The following is a 21,391-nucleotide window of genomic DNA, read 5'->3' on the forward strand; positions in this document are numbered from 1 at the left end:
AAAAATTTTGGTTAATGCATATATATTAAGTGTAAAGAATAAAAATTTTAAATCCTGTTATCCCATACCCCCAAACTAGTCTTGATTAAAACCAAAATTCTCCAAACATACCACACCTTGGTTTGCCTTAAAAGGACTAGAGTGAACATCTGAACTTCGTTTATCCGTCCATCTGGGGCAATTCTGAAACTCGTTTTCTTCTAAAGTCACCTTTTTGTTGCCTTTCACCTTTTATTCGCAGAAACTGCACTGGGGACTTCTTTGGGTACATAACTGTCGTGGTCTAGAACAAAGTGTGGCCTAACAATTTCCTCATCCCTCAGGTGTACCCTTTACAAGGGGATAGTAAGCGTCAGCGGCTCTGCAGCCACCACAACGCAAGACCATTCCAAACGGACATCACGGAAAGCCCCGCCCCTCTCAGGGCACGCCCACCGCCGGGCTTCCTGGGCGGGGCCGCCCCGAGCAACTTCCGGAGGCCCCCGGAAGTTCCTGTCGCCTAGCAACCAAGGACCCCTGCGCAGAGATAGGGCTGAGACTCGGGGCGGACTGGGAACCGCAGAAGTTTCCCTGCCTTCTCAGGCGTGAGGGGGGACCTGCAGTCCCCAGCTGGCCCTATCATGTGACTGCTGCGGTCGCTCCCGTCCTCACAAGGGCTGCCGGGAAACAGGTGACACTCCTTTCCAATACAACTGTCATCCCGTCCATCTTCCTTAACGAGGAAGACTACTACCATTTTTTGAGCAGCTAAGTGTGTGTCAGGCTCCATCAGATACGACCAATAATTTAACCCTGATAATTTACACAACCTTTCCCACTGATGAGGACGCCAGCCCAGAGAGGCTGAGGCCCTCAACCTGTCGCCGGGTGCACGTATTTGGAGCCCTGTCTGAAGGGCAGATATCCCGCCTACCGGTTCCCCACCAGGGAGGCTGGAGGAGCAGCAGCAACTTCAACGTACACCCAAGGTGCTTTATTTTACATAATGACTCATGAACTAGCGTTTATATAAGAGCAAGTCCCTGAGGGGTCAAAGATCCTGCCATGCAAAAAAGCAAACAGACCCAAGGTCTGGAGAAGGGCAGTGAATGCCTTTGAAATGGATGGGGTGCATCTGATCGCCGCAATCCAGGGCTCAGCTTATTGGCAGGAGACCTTCAGGTGAGAAAATACAAGTGTTTTGGCCTCTAATATCTGAGCTGAGCAAACCATGGAGAGCTTGGGCACCAAAATGCTGAAGTGTGAATCCTCGATGGCCTGGCAAGGCTGGAGTCTATCACCTGAGGGCTCTGAACACTGCTCAGAGTGTCAGGCCACGCTCCTTGAACAGCTGCCTTAGAGCCTCTTCCAGCTGTTTATTTGTTCCCTGAAGCCCCTTCACCACCTGTGCTGCCCACTCGAAGTATTCCTGGACTCGACGTTCAGACCATCCTGCATAAGAATGGACAGAAAACTGCTCACGTGACATGCAGGCCAGCACTGGATTTTGCCCACTTCCTGGAGGGCTTGGTGCAGGGCCACGACATGAGTTTCTGATGGAACAGATTTGTCCTGAAAACGTCCCCTTGTCCCAGCCATTGTATTTCTACTTTATGAAAGAAGATCAGAGTGGTCTAGTAGGATTTGGGGGGGAAATTAACAAGAACGCCCAAGCTTTTTCTCAGGGGAACTGAAACCTATGCCTACAGAAGGCAGACAGTCCCCCACTTTCCCTCAGAACAGGTGCGGGAGCATACCCTCTGGGGTGCAGCGGTTCAGGTCCCTCAGATTGTACAGCTTGTCTGCCAGCTTCACCAGCTTGGCCCCTGGGCTGCTGCGGGGTGCCCGCTCCACCTGCAGCCGCTTTCTCTCCAGCTTGGGCAGCGTCTTGTCGTCTGTTACCTCCTCCACCAGACGCCGCACTTGCTCCCCGAAGTGCAGCTCCACCTCCTCCAGGGTGGTGTCTGTATCTTCCACCGTGTCGTGGAGCAGGGCCGCCTGGGGACAGGCTTCCACTCAGCCCTGTAACGCCACCAAGGGGTGCCCAAGCCGAAGGGGGCCCCTGATCCCACCCCAGCCTCCTAGCAGAGGAGGAGGAAAGTTACCTGTAACACCGCAATGTCGGTGACTCCCGCCTCGTGGGTCAGGATCCGGGCCACACCTGACCGGGCAAAGCGGGAAGTCAGCCGGGAGGGCTCCCAGGGCGGCCTGCTGGGGGCTCTGTGGTGCCAGGTGTGATGGAGCCGCCCACTAGCTGGGTGACTTTGTACAAGTCCTTTACCCTTCTTGGGTGTTAACCATACAAAGGGAACAATCATGCCCACCGCCCCGGGTTGTTATGAGGCTCAAACACGAGCAGTCCTGGCACAGAGCTTGGTACACAGTAAGTGCTCAGTGAAGCGCACGCCCTCCGCGTTCCCTTCCCGGTCCCACCCCCTAGACGCCGCTGCGGTAGCTCCCCGGGCGGCGCGCCCACCGATAGGGTGGTTGATGTAGGGAGTCCCTTCAGGGTCCTTCCGCCGCTGCCGTCGGTGTTTGCGAGCCGCAAAGTCTGCGGCTTCCAGCAGCCGCGCCGCCTCGGAGCCCATCCCGCAGGAAGGGAGCGCGACAGCAGTCCCGCGAGCAGGGGGAGCCGGGACGGAGCGTCCCCAGCGCCCCCTGGCGCCGCGGAGGCCGCGGGATTGTGGAGTCTGGCCCAGACGGGTTCCCCGGGGGCTGACATCCTGTGCAGAGAGGGGAACTGGTGCGGGGAGCCGCCCTCAGCACCGCAGCGTCTGCTTGAGTGCGCTCTGGGAGCCCACGTTCTCAGGGAAGGAGCAAGTGTGTGGAGTCCAGGGCAGGAAAGCACAGGGACTATGGTTCCTCGGAGGAGGGGCAATTCACCCAGCCTCTTGGTCAAAGGCAGCTTCTCTCAGGAGGGGCTTCAGCCTGCCCACCATGAAAGGACAATTTTCAACCCGTCAATGCTCTGAAATTTCTCAAAGTGCTCTTAAAATAGCTCTCTGTGCAGGGATAGGCCTGCACATAGGCCTGCTATGGGCATGGGAGCCTCACCTTTGGGCCCACAAGACCCTAGGCCTGACCTTCTGGAAATGGGAAGTACACTGAGAGCTCTGCCTAATTGCTTAAGATTTTGGCTGCCAGGCAGCAGTGATGTTTCTGCAGGTATTGTCTTCTTTGCTCTCAGGTGCTGGGACAAAATTGTATTTCTTTCTTGTGGCATAAGGGATTCCTGCTTTAGTCCCCAGGCACCTGCTGTGGTCCCCTGGTGTCACTGCTGTTGTGGGAGCATGACTTGTCAGGCCGTGTAGGCAATAGAACAACACTTAACGCCGCGGGAGGTAGCCTCCAGTCTTCCGGAGAAATTGCTTGTCTCAGCAGGTGGCATCTATGAGGTCTGAGAGGTAACAGGGACCAGAAGACCTCAAAAGAGTTTTCCCTGTGCAATGAGGTTGGCTAGTTGCTAAATATACTGCAATCAGACTGGTAGCTTGTGCACCCTGTAGGGCAGATGAGGGCTCAGGGGAGAGTTAACTAAAGGACTAGTAGCCCTTGGTTGTCAGCTAGTCTTGGTGGTTGCCATGACACGGAAGTTAGGGAGGGAAGTCCCAAATACCTGCACCTGAGGTCTCTGGGGCCTCAGATGGAAAGATCAGAATTCCCAGGGCTTCCGTGGCAGCCTGGACGTTGAGAGTGAGTGGAGAGAAACGTATTTGGCTCTAACTGCTTGTCTGTCTTCAGGCTAAGGGCTCGACTTCTCTCTCATTCCTCATTCTGCCCTCCAGTCTTCTGAGACTTTTCCCCTTTGGCTCAGAAAATCTTAGCTTGGAGACACTGTCCCCACATTTTCCAACAGAAGATAGAAACTCGGTTACTTTCATCTCTCTCCAGAAGTCTGTGACAGAGAAGCTTCAGGTCTATGTGGTAACGGTGCCCAAGGGTCTTGGGGCTTTTTTATGCCCTTCCTGTCTGCAGTGGCTTAGAAAGAGGGATCCTGTGTTCCTAGGACCAGGGCTGAAGTGGAGGTGGCCTCTCATGGGCTTCCAGAGTAGGCAGGGCCCTTTGCGGACAGGCCTGCGGGCGGGACTGCTGCTGCTCTTTGGCTGGATGACGCTTGCTCAGCGGACCTCTCTCTCAGGTACGGCACTCTCCTCTGTGACCGCTCCCCCCCTACGCCAGGTCCCCCACTCTTTCAGCGGAGTGTGGGCTCCTCTGGGGAGCTGGTGGGGAGAAAGGGAACCTGCCCTTCTGAAAATGGCCGACCTCTTTCACTCAAAGAGGTGGGAAGACCATTCCTGCCCGTCTCCAGCCCCCTTGCCCCTCCCTTCAGCGGTGGCCAACCACTTGTGCCAGGCCACCTGGGATGCTGATGGCGGCCACTATCCCGGCTTCTTCTGTCCTCGGCTCTCCGATACTCCGGAGGAAGCCTACTGCTGCCACCTGCAGGCTGCAGGGGGCTCCTGCTGCACCCGCGCTGAATTTGAGGCCTTGTACCAGGTCAACTTGTCTACCCTCCCGTCCCCAGCCATCTTCAGGTGAGGACTCCAGCCCCGGAGACCCGGGAACGCTGGACAGGGTGTTCCAGCATCTCGGGTTCTGTTTCCAAATTCTGGGATGGGACGCTTGTAGCTTTTAGACCAATGGGGCAGACCTCAAACAGATCGTCACATAAATATAGGATTACAAACTATTCTGTGAAGGAAAAGTTCAGGGGGCTACGAAAGCAGGTGATAGGGAGCCATTGTAGTGTGGGGCGGGGACGGGTGGGACGGGTGTCCGGACTGAGAGATCTTGTAGTCCTTGGACTACACACATTGCAGTCGGGGTTTTCAAAATCTTGGATCTGTTCCCTGATGGCTTCAGGATACCTGTGGGCCCCTTGAATTTCTATTTTTCATTTATATGGGGACGCAGTCCCAAGCTTTCCCCGGACTCCCAGGGGCTCAGTAACCCACAGGCTGCAGTGGCGAGAGAGCGGCCGGGCCGGCACCCTGATCCGCTCGCCTCCCACAGGGGCCCGGGCCCTCTGCTGGCGCTGGGCCTCTACAGCCTCCTGCTAGTGGCCCTGGTGACCGCAGACCTCGTGCACTTCTGCCGCAGCCGGGGAAGGGGCCGGGGCCCGAGCCGGCGGCCTCCCGCGGGGTCCTCCGCCGCGCGCCCCCTGCAGGTCTCGTCGGGAACACACTAGGCGCGCGGGGCCTTCGCGCCGCAGCCGCGGCCAAGCGCACCGCCTCCCACCTCCCGCTGCCCCGGCGCGCGCCCCTTGGCCCCGCCCCTCCCCTGCCCCCGCCCCGACGCAGGATTGGGGCGGGGCAGCCGCCCGCGGATTCCCGAGCCCGCCGCCGCCGCCGCGCCCCAGAGACTGCGCCTGCGCGCCCCGCGACGTCGGCCCCGCGATGACTGTGAGTGGCCCCAGGGACCCCCGAGCCCCGGCCAGTCGCCCCCGGGCCCTTCTCCCTGCGCCGTCGCCCCTTCGTGCCCGTGCTGACCGTTCCCTGGCCTCTTCCCGCGGTCCCGGCTCTCCGTGGGCCTGGCCCCTGACCCCCAGCCTCCTTTTCCCCTCGCTCCCAGGCTCCGTCCTGAGCCCACCCCGAATGTTCCCACCCGCTCCCCCCGCAGGCCAGCTCAGTGGAGCAGCTGCGGAAGGAGGGCAACGAGTTGTTCAAGGGCGGGGACTACGAAGGCGCCCTGGCGGTCTACACCCAGGCCCTGGGTCTGGACGCGACGCCGCAGGACCAGGCCATTCTGCACCGGAACCGGGCTGCCTGCCACCTCAAGCTGGTGAGGGCGCCGGCTGCGACTTCACCTTCCTAGGCCGCCCACACCTGTCAGTTGTCTTTCGGGCCTCTGGGTGGTGGGGATCGGGCGACTGTGGAGAACAAGCCTGATGCCCAGGTAGTGCCCCGAAAGGGAGAAGACCAGCTTCTCAGGCTCCTGTTCCTTGTCTTACAGGAAGATTATGACAAAGCAGAAGCTGAGGCATCCAAAGGTGGGGGACTGTGGGCTCTCCTGGGGGGCTGTGAAGCCTCTGTGGTGGGCAGGGGCTCTGGGACCTCGGCACCCGCACATCCTCCTCCTCCTTTGGTCCCTGAAACGCGTCTGCCTGCTTTCTTTCCCACTTCCTCGGGCATTTCCTTTTCTGCAGCTACCCTCACCTTTTCTGAGGCTGAAGTCCTGAGCCCCACATCCGTCCCCCCACCTTCCTCTGGCCCTCGAGATCTTTCCCTACTGCTCTTGCCTGGAGACGGTGGCCTCATGGGTGCTGACAGAGCTCCTGTTTGTGCTCAGCCATTGAAAAGGACGGTGGGGATATCAAAGCACTTTACCGACGCAGCCAAGCCCTAGAGAAACTGGGCCGCCTCGACCAGGCTGTCCTCGACCTGCAGAGATGTGTGAGCCTGGAACCCAAGAACAAAGTTTTCCAGGAGGCCCTGCGAAATATCGGAGGCCAGATTCAGGAGAAGGTGGGTGAGTGACAGAGAGAGAGAGAGAGAGACTGATGCATTAACCAGTGGTGGAGGCGCACTGGTACATGGACCTGGATCAAGGGTGCAAACAGTGCAAATGGTTCTCTGGAGAGGAGATGGCAGATGAGCTTTAAGAATGATGCTCAGCCTTGCCAGTGGTCAGGGAAAAGCAAATCAACAACAAGGTGCTGTTTTTTCAGCAGTCTGTTTGGCAAACATGAGAAGTTGTACATTTTGCTAGAAGGACAGAGGCAGACACTTAAGTGGTGAGGCTGGGAGGCCAGGGGCTGGCTCTTGACTGCTGGAGGGGGCATGAACCGCACAGCTTTAGCTCACCTCCTAAAGTTTTGGAAGAGCCTGTAGTCCAGTGTGTCTCCTTCTTGCTGTCTTCCCCCTAGACAAGCCTTGCCTGCGTCAACAAGCAGTTGTGCATATGTTTATTTTAGCCTTGTTTGTAGTAATTAAAAAATGGAACTTGGCTAAATAAAACAGGTGATGTTCTTACCACAGAATTCTATGTTGTAGTTTCCAAGAATTGGTAGATCCACATGTATGGACACGGAAAGCTGACTCTTGTTAAATGAAAAAAGATGTAATAACACGTATAGTATGATACCATTTATGTTAAAATGATCCCCTCATCTACACACCCAAAAGAATACCATGTTTTTTCTCTGGGTCCACCGGAGCATGTAAATAATAAAAAAGATACACATCAGAACGATAACACTGTGACCCTGGGAAAAGGGGTGGGATTGACAGGAATTTTCAAAGGAGCTTTTGCTTCATTTGTTAATTTTTTTTCTGTATAAAAATACATTGTGTAGTACATATTTTTAAAAATTATCTTGAGAAGAAAATCCGAGGACCGTCATGAAGTATAACCATGCTTGTTAACCAGATAATTTGGTGTTAAAGTGCTGACACAGCGGAAGCAAGCATTCGATGGCGGATCCCTTAACTGAAAGGTGGACGCCTGGGAAGGCAAATCGTTTTCCACCCAGTGCCAGCTCTGTGTGATCAGCTGGGCTGCCTAGAGCTCTGGGCTGAGAAGCAGCAGGAGGCAGGTCGGTAGGGCCTAGCAGGAGAAGGTGCCACAGCTGATTAGTCATACCTGCCGTGGAGATGCAAGAGGGGAAGGGGGGGTGGCACGTGAGCTGGGCATGTACCACCATCCATGCCCACTATCCTGGCGAGGGGAGCGCCTAGGATGATCTTGCTCATTCAGATGTTTTTTTTTTTTTAAACTTTCAAGAAGAATTCTGGAGCTGCAGGGAGTGTTGGCAGCTACAGTGACTTGGCTGCCTCGCAGGAGGTGTAAAAGCTGAGCACCCATGTTGCCACAACATAGATGGCTCCCCTGGGCAGGGGGTCGCCTCGTGGCTAACAGGATGCCTCCCCTGAATGGCACTGCCTGTAGCATCGGCGCCGCCTCTGTGGCCCAAGCAGGAAGTGGTAGCTCGGGGAGGAAAACAGCCTGGGGACGCTTGGGAGAAGCTGCCAGGCGAGTCTCCTGCCTCCCAGGGTAGCCTGACAGCGGCCCCAGCGTCTGTGCCTCCCGGGAGGAGCTGGGGAGAACGCAAAGGGGCTGTGTTGTCTCTGGCCAGGAGACGTGATTGTTGCCATGCTGTCGTCTGTCACAGGTACGGTACATGTCTTCAACAGACGCCAAAGTGGAACAGATGTTTCAGATACTATTGGATCCACAGGAGAAAGGCACCGAGAAAAAGCAAAAGGTATGGGGCCTGGACTGGGCAGCGGGGGCTGAACCCCCACTCCAGCTGGCTCCCAAGGTGCCCCCCCTGTAGGCTGAAGCTGGCCCCAGGAGCCCCTCTTGGCCCAGTGGACCTGGCCTGCTGCGTGGCACGCGTCACATCGCACGGCTGGCTCACAGAGCCGGGGCGGGAGCTCAGATGGCCTGGGGCCTGACTGTGAGCCACGGGGAGGAGCCTTGCTGGCCAGGCCGTGTCAGGAGCTGCGGCCACAGAGGTGACTGAGGCAGTGTGCCAGGCCCTCAGGCTCTGCCCAGGACTCAGGACCCCGTTTATTCTGTCACTTGAAGAGCAAGCTCTTCCCTCTACTTAGAGAGGAGGAAACTTTAGAGATGTTATGTTTATATATTTTATGGCTGAGGTCACTTAGCTTCTAAGTGGAAGCAGTGAGGCCCAGAGCCCAGGGTGTCTGGCTGCGCTTCCGCGGGATGTGTGCACTGTCGACGCTGTAACGTACTTCCTGAACGCAGGCTTCTCAGAACCTGGTGGTGCTGGCCCGGGAGGACGCTGGAGCTGAGAAGATCTTCCGGAGCAATGGGCTTGAGCTCTTGCAGCGCCTGCTGGAGACGGGAGAGACCGACCTGATGCTCGCAGCTCTGCGCACGCTGGTCGGCATTTGCTCCGAGCACCAGTCCCGGGTAAGTGGGCCCTAGGTCCTGCCCCTATCAACCCATCCCTCTCTCCCTTCTTCCGCCCTCCAACCATCCATCCACCCACACCTCATCATATTCCAGCAAGAACCTAAGGCAGAGTACAAGGAGACATGTAATGAGAAGAAAAATTAAAATGGCTCAATGTGATTTGGGAGGAACTGGAACAGGAGAGGGCCTGGGATACTGAGCGGGCTTACAAGTGTGACTAGGCTCCCCTGCACTGCTTCAGAGAGACGGCTGGACCTGGACACACTCACTGTCCCTAGGGTAAAAGCAAGCTTCCTGTGAAGAAGGCACCTGCCAATCACACTAGCATTTAGCCTGGAGGGCTCTCCTCATGGCGGATGATATGATACAGTCAGTGATGACACCCACTGCGTCTTTACCATCCAGACACCAGACACGAGGGGCTTGACCCTGAAATGACTCTCAGTGTGGACTATGGGTGTTCAGCAAGAGCAGCCCTGGCCTGGGCCGGTGTGGCGACGTCTGCCCCAGCCCGTGCCTGAGCTGGCTGGACCCAGGGGGTGGGGGCTTGACCCTTGGTTGCTTTTAGAGGAGCCCACAATTCCTAGTTCTGGGGTGGAACTGTGACACACTCTGTGAAAGCCCTTCAGGCCAAATTCAGACTGCATTTCTGGGTCTCCTGGGACTGTGAATGGTAAGCCACGGGAATCCCACCTACCTCCTTCAGCCTTCGCACCGGCAGGACCCAGGTGGACCTTCTGGGGTTTGCAGCTTAGAAACGGAGTAGAGAGGCCTATGGTCCATTCCATGCGAGGCCACATCCCCTGAGTGCAGCCAGCGCCTCCAGGTTGACACTGGTGCCCTCAGGCCTGGGAGTCGGAGAGCTTTGTCCGCGCAGTGTCTCCTTCCTGGGGAGGCAGGAACCAGAGCAGCTGCTCCCAGGGCTCCGGCATTCCCCTTCCACCCCAAGTGGAGGCAAGGGCAGGAGAGGCTTGGTGGGTCCTCTGGGATGCTTTCTTGAGGGAGCCTTTCCAACAAAATGATCCAAGCCCAAAGGCCCACCCGGAGCTGGTGCCTCCACCCAGTGGCTTTGTCCTGGCCACGCCCCCAGCCCGCAGTGCGGGGCCTCTGTGACTGCCCTTCACCAACGGGAAGCTCTGTCCCCCTCTTCTCCACCCAGACAGTGGCGACCCTGAGCGTGCTGGGCACTCGGCGGGTGGTCTCCATCCTGGGTGTGGAAAACCAGGCTGTGTCCCTGGCTGCCTGCCACCTGCTGCAGGTGATGTTTGATGCCCTCAAGGAAGGCGTCAAGAAAGGCTTCCGAGGCAAAGAGGGTGCCATCATTGTGGGTGAGTGGAAGCAGTCTGTGGTCCTTTGGGTCTGCTGTCCTGGAGGGGCAGGTCCTGAGCCAGGTCCCTCGGGACCATACTGGCAGCTGCAGCTTGTTCAGGAATATGACCCGGTGATAGTTATTTTACTCTAGGGTCTGAGTAGCCAGGGTGCCTGTGGGGAAGGCTGGGGCCCGGCCCAGATCCCAGGATGCAGGTCCATCTCCCTGCGTCTCCCTGGCTATTGGGGACGTTCAGGGGTCAGACTGGGCTGGGCCACTGTGGAGCCCACTATCTTCCTGTTGCCAGATCCCGCCCGCGAGCTGAAGGTCCTCATCAGTAACCTCTTGGAGCTCCTGACTGAGGTGGGGGTCTCCGGCCAAGGCCGAGACAATGCTCTGGCCCTCCTGATTAAGGTGGTGCCCCGGAAGTCTCTCAAGGACCCCAACAACAGCCTCACCCTGTGGGTCATTGACCAGGGTAGGTGACAGAGCTTTAACAAGGGGAAGAAAGAGCCGGGCCTGTGTTGCAGCTTGCTTGGGAGGCTGGGCCTGCTTGTCCCCGGCAGTGATTGTACATGGCTACATGTCTGTACTGAAGCACTCCCCATGGCCTGGGCTGCAACCTTGGGGAACTCAGACCCTTCACCGTGAATGTGGGCACACGCGTGCACGTGCAGCAGGCCTGCGGGCAGGTTGGGGAGGCTGGACCAGCCTTTTGTGTCCAGAAGTATTGAGAGCATGGCAGAAGGCCCCTGCATGAGCACATCTCCTGGGGGCTCCCCTCTGTTTGCTGTCCTGGTCCCACAGCTGCCTGCTCGGGCAGCGCACCAGCCACGCGGAGTCGCTGAGGCCGCCCTTGGTGCAGCTCTGTACTTGGTCCCCTCGCCCAAGAGTGGCCCTGCTTTTCTGCGCGTCTCTCAGGGAACCTCTTCCCTCTGCCTACAGGGGTTGGAAGTAGTGTTCTGTTGTCTAAATAGGGTATCTTTTCAGGCCTGACAAAGATTCTGGAGGTGGGAGGCTCGGTGCCAAGCCCTGCTGGGGAGCCCACAGTGACAGCGAACAGCCGCATGAGTGCCTCTGTCCTCCTCAACAAGCTCTTCGATGACCTGAAGTGTGACGCCGAGAGGGAGAATTTCCACCGACTCTGCGAAAACTACATCAAGTGAGGGATTCGGCCTGCTTCCCATTCCCTCCGGCACCTTGGGAGGGACGGCGGTGGAAGGTGTTCAACCAGGAGAGCAGCCTTAGGGACGACTAGCAGGGGCCACAGTGGCCCCAAGGCTCACTTCTGTTCCCGAGTGACCCCTCAGGGGTGCTCCTCCAGTCCGTGCTGCTGTCATGCAGCAGGTGTCAAGCACGCACTGTGATTGCTGTGCATGGACTGCATGTCTTCTGACACAGCTGTGTAGCATGGCAGCCCTACCCTTATGGAGCTTACAGCTGGGAGAAGACAGGTTATAAAATAAGCAGACTAGGTTCAGCTCTTAAGAACAGGAAAGAGGCGGGCAGGGTGGCAGGGTGGTGTGTGGTTGGGAGGCTGGACTGCACACCTGGGTAAAGAAAATCGGCGATTGCTCTCTGGGTCTCCCCGCTAGCAGCTTTTCTTACTGTTGCTGCCCAAGCAGTGCAGCTGCCTGGCCAGTGGGTGGGAGGGAAGGAGAGTCCCTTTAAGCTGGCCCTGGTGTGACATCTGTCACCCTGTGCCCCTCAGGAGCTGGTTTGAGGGCCACGGGCTGGCCGGGAAGCTGAGGGCCATCCAGACGGTGTCCTGCCTCCTGCAGGGCCCATGTGATGCCGGCAACCGGGCCCTGGAGCTGAGTGGCGTCATGGAGAGCGTGATTGCTCTGTGTGCCTCTGAGCAGGAGGACGAGCAGCTAGTGGCCGTGGAGGCCCTGATCCATGCGGCCGGCAAGGCCAAGCGGGCCTCCTTCATCACTGCCAATGGCGTCTCGCTGCTGAAGGACCTGTACAAGCGCAGCGAGCAGGACAGCATCCGCATCCGAGCCCTGGTGGTGAGATGGGCAGGCGGGTGGGCCGCCAGGCAGAGGCCCGGGTGGCTGCTGTCCTAGCGTGTGGCTGCAGCCCACACTAGGTCAACATAGGGCATGCCCAGGGCCTTGCTGAGGCCAGAGACAATGGGCCCTGACTCCTCTCACCAGGGGCCACGGTCAAGTCAGGGAGACGAGCCTTATACCGAGAGGACACCTGGAGGTGCTGGGAGGAGCTCCCGGGGGAACTGAAGGAGCTTGGAGGCCACGCTGGGCCAGGCTGTGTGGAACGACGGGCTGTGTGAAAAGGCTGGGCCTGCACGTGGTCCCAGGAGCTGATGGTTTGGGGACCATCTGGCCTCCGTGAGCCCATTGCAGCCGTGTACCTTCGGGAAGCTGGTCCTCCTTGGGGCACGTGGCCATGGGCTTCTGCATCCCATGCGGGTCTTGGTCTTGGCTGAGGCACCTGCCTTCTCCCCACACATGCCTTAGCCCACCTGTAAAGATCTTTGTCGTATGATCTGGAAGGGACAGAGCAACTCCCAGGGCAGGGCAGGAGGGGTTCGGGCCCTGGATAGCACAGCGGCCGGTATGTCATTCTCTACCAGATGCTGAGTCACATGGCCACCCCAGTAGCTAATTTTGTTGCCAAATGCTCCAGCTGGTAGCCTGGTTGGGGTGTGCAGGGCCTTCAGAGGGCCCGGGCAGAATGCCAGGGAGGGAGCCCTCGCCAGGTGCCCGGGGGCCCAGCTCTGCCTCCGTCCCCAGAGGCTAACAGCTGTTTCCCGCCTCTTCCCCAGGGACTCTGTAAGCTCGGCTCAGCCGGAGGGACCGACTTTAGCATGAAGCAGTTTGCTGAAGGCTCCACTCTCAAGCTGGCCAAGCAGTGTCGAAAGTGAGTTGTCTGGCATCATTGTGGCTCCGCCCCTATAGGCCGGCCCTAGCAGGGTCTGGGTGGAGGCTGGGGCTCCCTCACTGCCCTGCTCTCCTCCGGGCAGACTTTTCTAGATCCTACCACGTGCATTGCTGTGTGTGTGCGGGCGGTGCTCAAGCCCCTGGCTTTTCCCCCTGGTCCCGGTCTGCCCCTGCCTGCGCCCTCCCGGTTCTGATGGTCACCCACTGCCCTGCGTGTCCCCAGGTGGCTGTGCAATAACCAGATGGACACAAGCACTCGGCGCTGGGCCGTGGAGGGCCTGGCCTACCTCACCTTCGATGCTGACGTGAAGGAAGAGTTTGTGGAAGATGAGGCTGCCCTGAAAGCTCTGTTCCGGCTTAGCAGGGTAGCCCGTGGGTTCCTGCATCGGATCGGGACAGTGTCTAGGATCAGAGCTTAGCAGGCTTTCCTAGGTCTTGACCAGAGGCTTCTGGGGCCCCGGGGAGGCCGGCTGGTAGCGTAGACAGCCGCTCCGAGTGGCGTGGGCAGAGTGGACTGCACTGGCAGTTGGAAAGGATGGTCTCTGCAGGGGTAGGGGACACCAGTGCGTGCGCGCCCAAGGGGTCAGGTGCAGGCCTGGGAGGGCCCCAGATTCATCCTGGTGTCCGCTGGTCCAGCTGCGAGTAGAGGGCTCCTGGGCAGCGGTCATCCCAGCACTGCTCTGCTCCGGGATGGCCAGCTAACCGCCCCTGTGCTCCCGGCAGTCTGAGGAGAGGTCGGTGCTCTTCGCAGTGGCCTCAGCACTGGTGAACTGCACCAACAGCTACGACTATGAGGAGCCCGACCCCAAGATGGTGGAGCTGGCCAAGTATGCCAAGCAGCACGTGCCTGAGCAGCACCCCAAGGTGAGGGGCCGCGAGGAAGGGCTTGGCTGTCTGTGGGCATCCACAGCAGTTGAGCTTTCCATTTAAGCAGGTTTCTGCCCGTTTGCACGTGCATCAGTTTGTGCTGCGAGGGCCCCCTTCCCCTCTCTGGTCAGCTGAGGCCCTCTGCTGAGCTGCCTCCTTCCCCAGGACAAACCAAGTTTCGTGCGGGCTCGGGTGAAGAAGCTGCTGGCGGCCGGCGTGGTGTCCGCCATGACGTGCATGGTGAAGACCGAGAGCCCTGTGCTGACCAGTTCCTGCAGAGAGCTGCTCTCCAGGTGAGCTGCTTCGGCCGAGCCAGACGTTTCCCACCACAGCAGCCTTGAGGCTGTGACATAACTGCGGAGGGAGCAGGCCCTGCTGCGGGCCCGGGCCCCTTGGGGCCTCGGGGGCACCCGCCTGGCTGCCTGCCCGAGCCGCGGCCGCCCCTGCTCACCGCTGCCCTCTCCCTCTAGGGTCTTCCTGGCTTTGGTGGAAGAGGTGGAGGACCGCGGCACGGTGGTTGCCCAGGGAGGAGGCAAGGTAAGCTGCCTTACAGACTCCTACATGATGGCCTGCAAATGTGGCTCAGTGGCCACCACACCAGAGATCCGTGCTGGATGTGGGGTGGAAAAGCGCTGTTAGTGGGCAGCAGGGACACTGTCCTGCTGGGGGAGTGATGCTGATGGGGGTGGGTGCGTCAGAGCCCCTGGCACTTTGTGCCCATTAAGGTCCTGAGCTCACCTCCTCTCTCCTGTTGTTGACGTCTGCAGCCCAGCACAGTCCATGGCTAGCCCCTGACAGGTGTTTTCGGGAAATGTTTGGGTAGCTTAGTGAGAGACCTCAGAGGGCAAAGAGGGTCTGCGCAGGGGCTGTCATCCAGCCCGAGGAGAGGAGGGGAAGGTCAGGGAGGCACAGCCGGCGTTGGGCCTTACCCTCCCGGGCACATCCTGGGCACTGGCGGGCTTGTCTCTACAGGCTCTGCTCCCGCTGGCCCTGGAAGGCACTGAAGTGGGGCAGACAAAGGCAGCCCAGGCCCTCGCCAAGCTCACCATCACCTCCAGCCCAGAGATGACCTTTCCTGGCGAGCGGGTGTGTGTCCCCCTACCCCAGCCCTGGCCTCTCCACCCGTCACTGGGCCCCAGAGGCCTCTGACCTAGGCTCTGGCTCCCTTGGAACCACAGGAAGTGGCAGCTTGCTGAGCCCCCAGGGGGGAGGGCAACCTTCTCGGGGTGGACCCCCACCTTCAGGGTCAGTGGCGCCAGGAGAGTCGTCCTGACAGGTGGGGTGCATTTCACAGATCTATGAGGTGGTCCGGCCCCTGGTCTCCCTGTTGCACCTCAGCTGCTCGGGCCTGCAGAACTTCGAGGCCCTCATGGCTCTGACAAACCTGGCAGGGATCAGCGAGAGGCTCCGGTGAGGCCCCTTGGGATTGGGGGACTGGGTGGGAAGGGCATCAGGATTCAGACTATCCCCAGGAAAGCACTAGTTTGGAGAGCACTCTTGGGCCACTGCTTTACTTGAGCCTCACAGTCCTGCCTCCGTATCACATAAGCCAAGAGGTTTGACCTGCACATGTTCAATGAGAGGAAAGGCCTGGGCGGTAACAGTGCGGGCTCTGGAGTTCTGCCTGGGTTCCAGTCCTGGCCTCACTGGTTGCAAGTGTGTAACTTCAAGCAAGTTAGTTTCTCTGTGCCTTGGTTTCCCCCTCTGAAATGGGAGGGTGACAGTATGTAGCTCACGGAACAGTAGTGAGAATTAAATGAGAAAATACATGTAAAAGAATTTAGCATGTAGGCACCTGGCTGCTGCCCATGTGCCCAATCAATACACGTCAGCTGTTGTCACTGATTGTGGCCTTGGGCACGTTACCCTGCTGCTCAGCTTGTTTCCTCTTCTGCAAAATGGTGGTGAGAGTCACACCTGCATCATCACCAGAGGGCCTGAGGAGGACCAACTAAGTCCAAGTGCTGGGTCAGGACTGGGGCTAAGGTGTTCAGTGTTAGTGTCACCTCACCACCACCACCACGGTGGCCTCCAAGGCTCCTAGTTCCTCCAGTCCCAAGATCTCCTGTAGGCTTGGCCTGAAGGCTGGCAACACTGCAGATTTTACCTGCTGCAGGAGTATCTTTGGACATTGCCCAGGGACATTCTCGGTCCAAGTGACTGGGGGAATGGGGACAGCGGCTCTGACGCCGCCGCGCCTTCCACTCTTGGCCTCACAGGCAGAAGATCCTGAAAGAGAAGGCTGTGCCCATGATCGAGGGCTACATGTTTGAGGAGCACGAGATGATCCGCCGGGCAGCCACGGAGTGCATGTGTAACTTGGCCATGAGCAAGGAGGTGAGGGTGGGTCTGGGCAGTCGTGGGGGCAGGCACGCAGAAGCACCCATGCCCCGGCTGGGCTGTGCCCTGGCCAACCTGGTCTGCTCCTCTTGCCCGGCCACAGGTGCAGGACCTCTTTGAGGCCACGGGCAATGACAGGCTGAAGCTGCTGGTGCTGTACAGCGGAGAGGACGACGAGCTGCTGCGGCGGGCGGCTGCGGGGGGCCTGGCCATGCTCACCTCCGTGCGGCCCTCCCTCTGCCACCGCATCCCTCAAGTGGTCAGTGCCTCTTGTCGGTGGTGGAGGGGAGATGGGCCAGGGCACCCCAGCACATGGCAGTTGGTGGAGGGAAGTCCCAGGCCACGTGAGTGTGTTGCCCTGCCAGGACTGAGCCTGTTGCTGGCCAGTCACACCGCCCTGTTTTCTGCAGACCACACATTGGCTAGAGATCCTGCAGGCTCTGCTTCTGAGCTCCAACCAGGAGCTCCAGCACCGGGGCGCTGTGGTGGTACTGAACATGGTGGAGGCCTCAAGAGAGATCGCCAGCACCCTGATGGAAAGCGAGGTGCTGGAGATCCTGTCCGTGCTGGCTAAGGGCAAGGAGAGTCCCGTTGCAAGGGCTGCCGCAGCCTGCCTGGGGAAAGCCACGGACTACGGGCTTATCAGACCCAACCAGGATGGGGAATGAGCGGCTTGCCCCCTGCACGCGCCACCAGCTGCAGCGCCAGGAGCAAGGACAGACAGCCTTGGCTGCTGGGGACCAAACACTCCGGCCGTCTCCCCAACTGCCCTTTGATGTTCACTCTTCTGAGTCAGGGACCATGTCAGGCACGGCCCTGCTCCACCAGCACTGCCTCCTGCCCCCCACGCCCCCGCAGCAGGCAGACAGCTGGAAGCGGGGAAGGTGCTTCCTAACTCAACCTGTGGCTCCTCGCCTTGGGAAGGGCACCGCAAGCAGCCTCGCGGCCGTGAGCATCTCCTGAGCCTGCTGCAGGACTGCCCTGACCTCTAATAAAAGTGTGTGCAACTCTGCTGGGTGCCCTGTCCGTGGGCAGGGAGGGCAGGAGCCAGCCGTGTGCGCAGCGGGGCTTTTCAACAGCCGCAGAGCCGCCGCTTCGGGAGGAATCGAATGGATTCCCCAGCTCGCTGAGCTTCTTAAAACCGTTGTAAAGTCAAGGGGTAAATCTGGGAAGCCAGTCAAAAATCTAGTTACGTGGAAATCGATGTAGGGGTACAGACTGCTAGCCGATGCCCTTCAATACTTTAATCTGTATTGGGACATCTCAGTGACCGCCCAGTCGGCGCTCGCGATTGGAGTCTGGTGCGGCGCCCGGGCCTGCACTGCATGGGGAAAGCCTGGGAAGTACCTGCAGCTGAGCCCGGAGGGAAAGGTCCCGGTGCCGCCGCAGCCACCGCGCCCGGGCCTGCTTCCGCTCGGCGGCTCAGCCCAGCTCGAAGCTCATTGGCTCAACAGGGATGAGTGACAGGAACCAAGTCTCTGGGAGGTAGAAGCCGCCGAGGCGCCCGCCTAGCACGACCGCTTCCGCTGGGCGTGGGGCCTGCGTGCGGCCCGGAGCGCGGTGGCCGTCCCAGGCTGAGGGGAAGGGCTGGCGTTCCCGGCTCCGGGGTCGCCCCTTGTCGGCCCTGCAGCTCGGCTCCTCGCGAGTGCTCCCCTCGTGCCACTAACCCGAGCTCTGCGGGAGCCTGCGGGTCGGGACCATCTGCTCCCTTCTGCCTCGGGCCCGCGCCCACGCGAGGTTTCGCCCACCCCGCGCCCGGGCTGCAGCGGCCTAGCGCAGGCCCCGGGGCCGGTTCGAAGAAGCTTGGCTGCCCGGGACCGGCCGCTGCGGGGGCTGCAGTGATTGAGGTAAGCCCCGCCTCGCCCCGCCCTCGCCGGCGATTGGCCCAGGGAGGCTGCGGCAGCCAATGGGCGTCTCGCCCGGGCCGCGCTTCTCAGACCTTTACTCAACCCTGTGGCCGTTGGCCGGGTCCCGGGCTGCTCTGTGTCCCCGCTTTCCTCCCTGCGACTTCCCATCGGAAGGAGCCTTCTGAGGGGGTGAAGGGCACAGGGTCAGCACCGGGATGAGAGGCCCCCTGGTTTTGGATCGGATGCGGAAGGGGTCGGAGCCCACCAGCGGGTCAAGGAGCTTTGGTCGAGCAGGCTTCAGAGGCTTGAAGTTGCCTCTGGAGTTGTGCTGCCGCGGAGCAGGCCGTGCGGAGAGAGTGGGGCCGCCGTTAACCACTAGATGGTGCGTGGCTCCCCGTCAGTGGGTGGGCTCCTCGGAGACGGACCGCCGTCTTCCTCACGGGCCCAGGCTAAGAGATCAGTAAGCGCTTTAGGAACGAATAGGTGACTAGATGAAGTACAGTTGAAACGGTTTATATAGGTTCCTGAAAAAACAGTAAATGATCGTTTTTGTCAACTCTTAAGTACTGGATTGAATACGCTAACACTGCTTGTCACGGTATATGCCAGCTCTTGACGCCGTTATTTACAGCTACTCCAAACAATTGTACAAGGTAGATAAGAACATCACCTCGCTTCACGGCGGCCGACTTGGACTCCGAGCGTAAGTGAACGAGCACGTGCGCGGGCTCTGCTCGCTGAGGCCAGCGGGAGCCCCGGGGCGGGTGTGACCCGCACAGGCTCTCCGCGCGCATGCGCTCGTTCTGCCCTAACCGTGCGTCCCGCCGCCCACCCCATTCAGGCCCTCCGCGCGCATGCGCTCGTTCTGCCCTAACCGTGCGTCCCGCCGCCCACCCCATTCAGGCCATGGTCGAGGAGCGCCCCGGGGCCTGGTTCGGCTTCGGTTTCTGCGGCTTCGGGCAGGCGCTGGGCTCCGGCCGCGGGCGCCACGTACGCAGCCCCGAGCCGCTGCGGTTGCCCGGCGCGGGCGCCGACGTCGTCCGCGTGAGCGCGAGCTGGAGCTACACCGCCTTCGTGACTCGTGAGCGCCCCCGCGGCCCGATCCCCACCCGCCCCCGAGCCCGGTGCCCGCCCGCGCTCAGCCCGCCCTTCGCCCCGCAGGTGGAGGCCGCGTGGAGCTGTCGGGCTCGGCGAGCGGCGCGGCGGTGGGCTGCAGGGACGCGTGGGCCTCGGAGGCGCTCCTCGCGGTGCTGCGCGCCCGGCCAGGCCCCGGGCCCGGGCTGGAGCTGCAGGCCTGGGCGCCCGGCTCGGCGCTGCACGGGGAGCCGCTGTGGGCGCAGCCGGTGGTGCCGGCGGCCCCGAGGGAAGACGGGCCTGGCGGGGAGACCACGGCCGGAGCGCTACCCCTGCTGCCCTGTGCCCGCGCCTACGTGAGCCTGCGGCCGCCCTTCTACCGGCCTCTGGCCGGGGAGCTGCGGGCCCGCCGGCTGGAGCTGGGGGCCGAGCACGCGCTGCTGCTGGACGGCGCGGGCCAGGTGTTCTCCTGGGGCGGGGGCCGGTGAGTAGGGGCGGGGCCGGGCGGGAGCCGGCGGGCCTTTCTGCGGCCTGGAGTGGGAGGTGAGCGGGCGGGGGCAGGCGGGCGTGGCTGCGGCGAGGGAGGGAGACCCGCGTGTGACCTGGCTGACGAGGGTGTCCCCCGCTCAGGCACGGGCAGCTGGGCCACGGCGCCCTGGAGGCGGAGCCCGAGCCCCGAGTGTTAGAGGCGCTGCAGGGCCTGCCCGTGGCCGAGGTGGCGGCAGGGGGCTGGCACTCGGTGTGTGTGAGTGGTGAGTGACCTGGTGCTTCTCCCGACGAGCTCGGGGGTTTGTAGACACCAAAGCTTCATCCTCCTTCCTCCTGTTTTGCTGGGTGGCCTGGCGCCCGTCCCACATCAGTCGGCCCCCCACTCGGGACCCCCAAATTCAGCCCCTGGGCCGCCGGCCGCCCACACCGCCACCACCCGCCCACAGGAGGACTGGCGCTGTTGTTCTGCCCTCTGTGGCTGGCCTCACTCCTCCTCCCACCCATCTGCCTCCGGCCAGGGCTGTCTTTCTAGAATAATCCCTGAAATTTCTAGAATTTCATGCAGGGGAGCATGAAAGGGAGGGGGTGGCAGCTAAGCCAAGGAGAATGGAGAAGAAGGGCCGCAGCTTCCCAGGTAGCCGTGATGTGTGGCACACAGTAGATACTCAGATGCCCACAGGGAGCAGGGTGGGGGTGGGGGGGTGAGGCCGAACGAGGACTTGACTTTGCACTGTGTTGCCCCAACGCCCTGGCAGGCCACCCAGGTGCAGCTGGTTCCCGGCTGTGGGGCGGGGCTGGCAGCCCGATCACTGCACACACCTGCTCCCGGGGCTTTTGCTGCCACTTAATCACCAGGGGTCTTGAAAAGCTACCTAAGCGTGTGCCGCCCCCCCCCCCCCCCCACGTTCTCATGTGAGGGGCCTGGGTTGGCAGCAGGCTCAAGAACTGCTGGGCTGGAGGAAAGGAAGAGAGGGCTGGGAACACGGCCCACTGGGAAGTTGCTCACTTAAGGGCAGAAGGAATTGGAGGCCTTAAGTTTGGTATAGTGTTTGGAGCCCAGATGCTTCAAATCGGACTTCCTAGGTTCAAGTCATCACTTTGCCCCTTGTGACCTTGGGCAGAGCACTTACCCTCTCTGTGCCTCCAGTTATCTTGTAAATAAAATGGGGTATAGTATGTAAAGGTGTGTAGGGGGGTGTATTGTCATAAAAACTTCTGTAGGACTGTTATGAGAATTAAACGATTACATTTGAAAAATGCTTAAAACACTGACACAGATTGAACACTTGATAGAAATGGGCAACTGTTACTGTTGTTGAATTTAGTTGTCCCTGCGGAGCCTAGTGGGTTATGGGGTTTGGATGGAGGCAGGGGGCTCAGGCGGAGGGGGTTCCCAGTCTGTTTAATGGCTCCCTTTTCTCTCTCTTCCAGAGACTGGGGATATTTATGTCTGGGGCTGGAATGAATCAGGGCAGCTGGCCCTGCCCAGCAGGAGCCTGGCAGAGGACAGACAGACAGTCAAAAGGGAAGGTGAGGGTCAATTCTTGACTTCCATGTGTTTCTGCCATTCTTGACTCTGAGACCTTACAGTGTTCAGAAGGGACACACGGCAGAACTCTGAGCCCCCTATGGGAGGGCACGTGCCAGCGTCCGCACCAACCTCTTGCTCCCTGGGGAATGTAGGATTTAGGAGCACCCACTCG

General features: G+C 60.0%; 4 protein-coding genes across 22 annotated transcripts in view; 3 read left to right on the forward strand and 1 right to left on the reverse strand.

The window, feature by feature from the left end:
• Window positions 1-947: 947 nt before the first annotated feature.
• On the reverse strand, window positions 948-2,628 carry HDDC3 (HD domain containing 3). Of its 2 annotated transcripts, none has more exons than XM_037000613.2 (4): window positions 2,456-2,628; window positions 2,085-2,140; window positions 1,737-1,977; window positions 948-1,453 (listed from the first exon to the last, which is right to left on the reverse strand). In XM_037000613.2, exons 1-4 carry the CDS (start codon window positions 2,565-2,567, stop codon window positions 1,422-1,424), a joined length of 441 nt encoding a protein of 146 aa, XP_036856508.1. In that variant the 5' UTR covers window positions 2,568-2,628; the 3' UTR covers window positions 948-1,421. The 2 variants fall into 2 exon arrangements, with proteins under 2 accessions (XP_036856508.1, XP_017498858.1); XM_017643369.3 differs by having other exon boundaries at window positions 948-1,431; window positions 2,456-2,618.
• Window positions 2,622-5,167, forward strand: LOC118968745 (protein shisa-like-1). Of its 2 annotated transcripts, XM_037000612.2 has the most exons (3): window positions 2,627-4,117; window positions 4,310-4,514; window positions 4,993-5,167. In XM_037000612.2, the coding sequence occupies exons 1-3, from the start codon at window positions 4,015-4,017 to the stop codon at window positions 5,165-5,167; spliced, it is 483 nt and encodes a 160-aa protein (XP_036856507.2). In that variant the 5' UTR covers window positions 2,627-4,014. The 2 variants fall into 2 exon arrangements, with proteins under 2 accessions (XP_036856506.2, XP_036856507.2); XM_037000611.2 differs by having other exon boundaries at window positions 2,622-4,514.
• An 88-nt stretch (window positions 5,168-5,255) lies between these two features.
• On the forward strand, window positions 5,256-17,290 carry UNC45A (unc-45 myosin chaperone A). Of its 2 annotated transcripts, XM_017643365.3 has the most exons (20): window positions 5,256-5,381; window positions 5,599-5,760; window positions 5,932-5,968; window positions 6,268-6,443; window positions 8,090-8,182; window positions 8,689-8,856; window positions 10,019-10,187; window positions 10,476-10,646; window positions 11,159-11,330; window positions 11,880-12,180; window positions 12,957-13,051; window positions 13,295-13,436; window positions 13,795-13,935; window positions 14,104-14,231; window positions 14,409-14,475; window positions 14,911-15,024; window positions 15,233-15,348; window positions 16,158-16,275; window positions 16,382-16,537; window positions 16,689-17,290. In XM_017643365.3, exons 1-20 carry the CDS (start codon window positions 5,376-5,378, stop codon window positions 16,944-16,946), a joined length of 2,790 nt encoding a protein of 929 aa, XP_017498854.3. In that variant the 5' UTR covers window positions 5,256-5,375; the 3' UTR covers window positions 16,947-17,290. The 2 variants fall into 2 exon arrangements, with proteins under 2 accessions (XP_017498854.3, XP_017498855.3); XM_017643366.3 differs by lacking the exon at window positions 5,256-5,381 and having other exon boundaries at window positions 5,658-5,760; window positions 6,125-6,443.
• Window positions 17,291-17,829: 539 nt separating this feature from the next.
• RCCD1 (RCC1 domain containing 1) overlaps window positions 17,830-21,391 on the forward strand; it is a 31,061-nt gene continuing 27,499 nt past the window's right edge. For 5 of the 16 annotated variants that reach the window (XR_012127188.1, XR_012127186.1, XR_012127189.1 and 2 more), the window contains exons 1-4: window positions 17,831-19,206; window positions 19,287-19,683; window positions 19,830-19,951; window positions 21,120-21,218. Coding sequence is in view for 10 of the 16 variants with exons in the window: in XM_073227169.1 (XP_073083270.1) it covers window positions 18,918-19,206; window positions 19,287-19,683; window positions 19,830-19,951; window positions 21,120-21,218 (907 nt within the window). In the remaining 6 variants the exon portion in view is untranslated. Of the gene's footprint in view, window positions 19,207-19,286; window positions 19,684-19,829; window positions 19,952-21,119; window positions 21,219-21,391 lie in introns of all 16 variants that reach the window. The other 11 variants (XR_012127190.1, XR_005056568.2, XM_073227176.1 and 8 more) reach the window with 10 other exon arrangements.

The sequence above is a fragment of the Manis javanica genome, chromosome 18, assembly GCF_040802235.1.
Source record: "Manis javanica isolate MJ-LG chromosome 18, MJ_LKY, whole genome shotgun sequence".
NCBI classification, from domain to species: domain Eukaryota; kingdom Metazoa; phylum Chordata; class Mammalia; order Pholidota; family Manidae; genus Manis; species Manis javanica.

Excerpts from the sequence above, each read along its gene's own strand:
- HDDC3 (XM_017643369.3), bottom strand. The coding sequence starts at position 2,567 with ATGGGCTCCGAGGCGGCGCGGCTGCTGGAAGCCGCAGACTTTGCGGCT. Across the intron at positions 2,141-2,455 it reads CTACATCAACCACCCTATCG|GTGTGGCCCGGATCCTGACC; the intron begins GTGGGCGCGCCG and ends TTGCCCGGTCAG. Across the intron at positions 1,978-2,084 it reads CCGACATTGCGGTGTTACAG|GCGGCCCTGCTCCACGACAC; the intron begins GTAACTTTCCTC and ends GCCTGTCCCCAG.
- LOC118968745 (XM_037000611.2), top strand. The coding sequence starts at position 4,015 with ATGGGCTTCCAGAGTAGGCAGGGCCCTTTGCGGACAGGCCTGCGGGCG. Across the intron at positions 4,515-4,992 it reads CCGTCCCCAGCCATCTTCAG|GGGCCCGGGCCCTCTGCTGG; the intron begins GTGAGGACTCCA and ends CGCCTCCCACAG.
- UNC45A (XM_017643365.3), top strand. Across the intron at positions 13,052-13,294 it reads CTGGCCAAGCAGTGTCGAAA|GTGGCTGTGCAATAACCAGA; the intron begins GTGAGTTGTCTG and ends GCGTGTCCCCAG. Across the intron at positions 16,538-16,688 it reads GCCACCGCATCCCTCAAGTG|ACCACACATTGGCTAGAGAT; the intron begins GTCAGTGCCTCT and ends TGTTTTCTGCAG.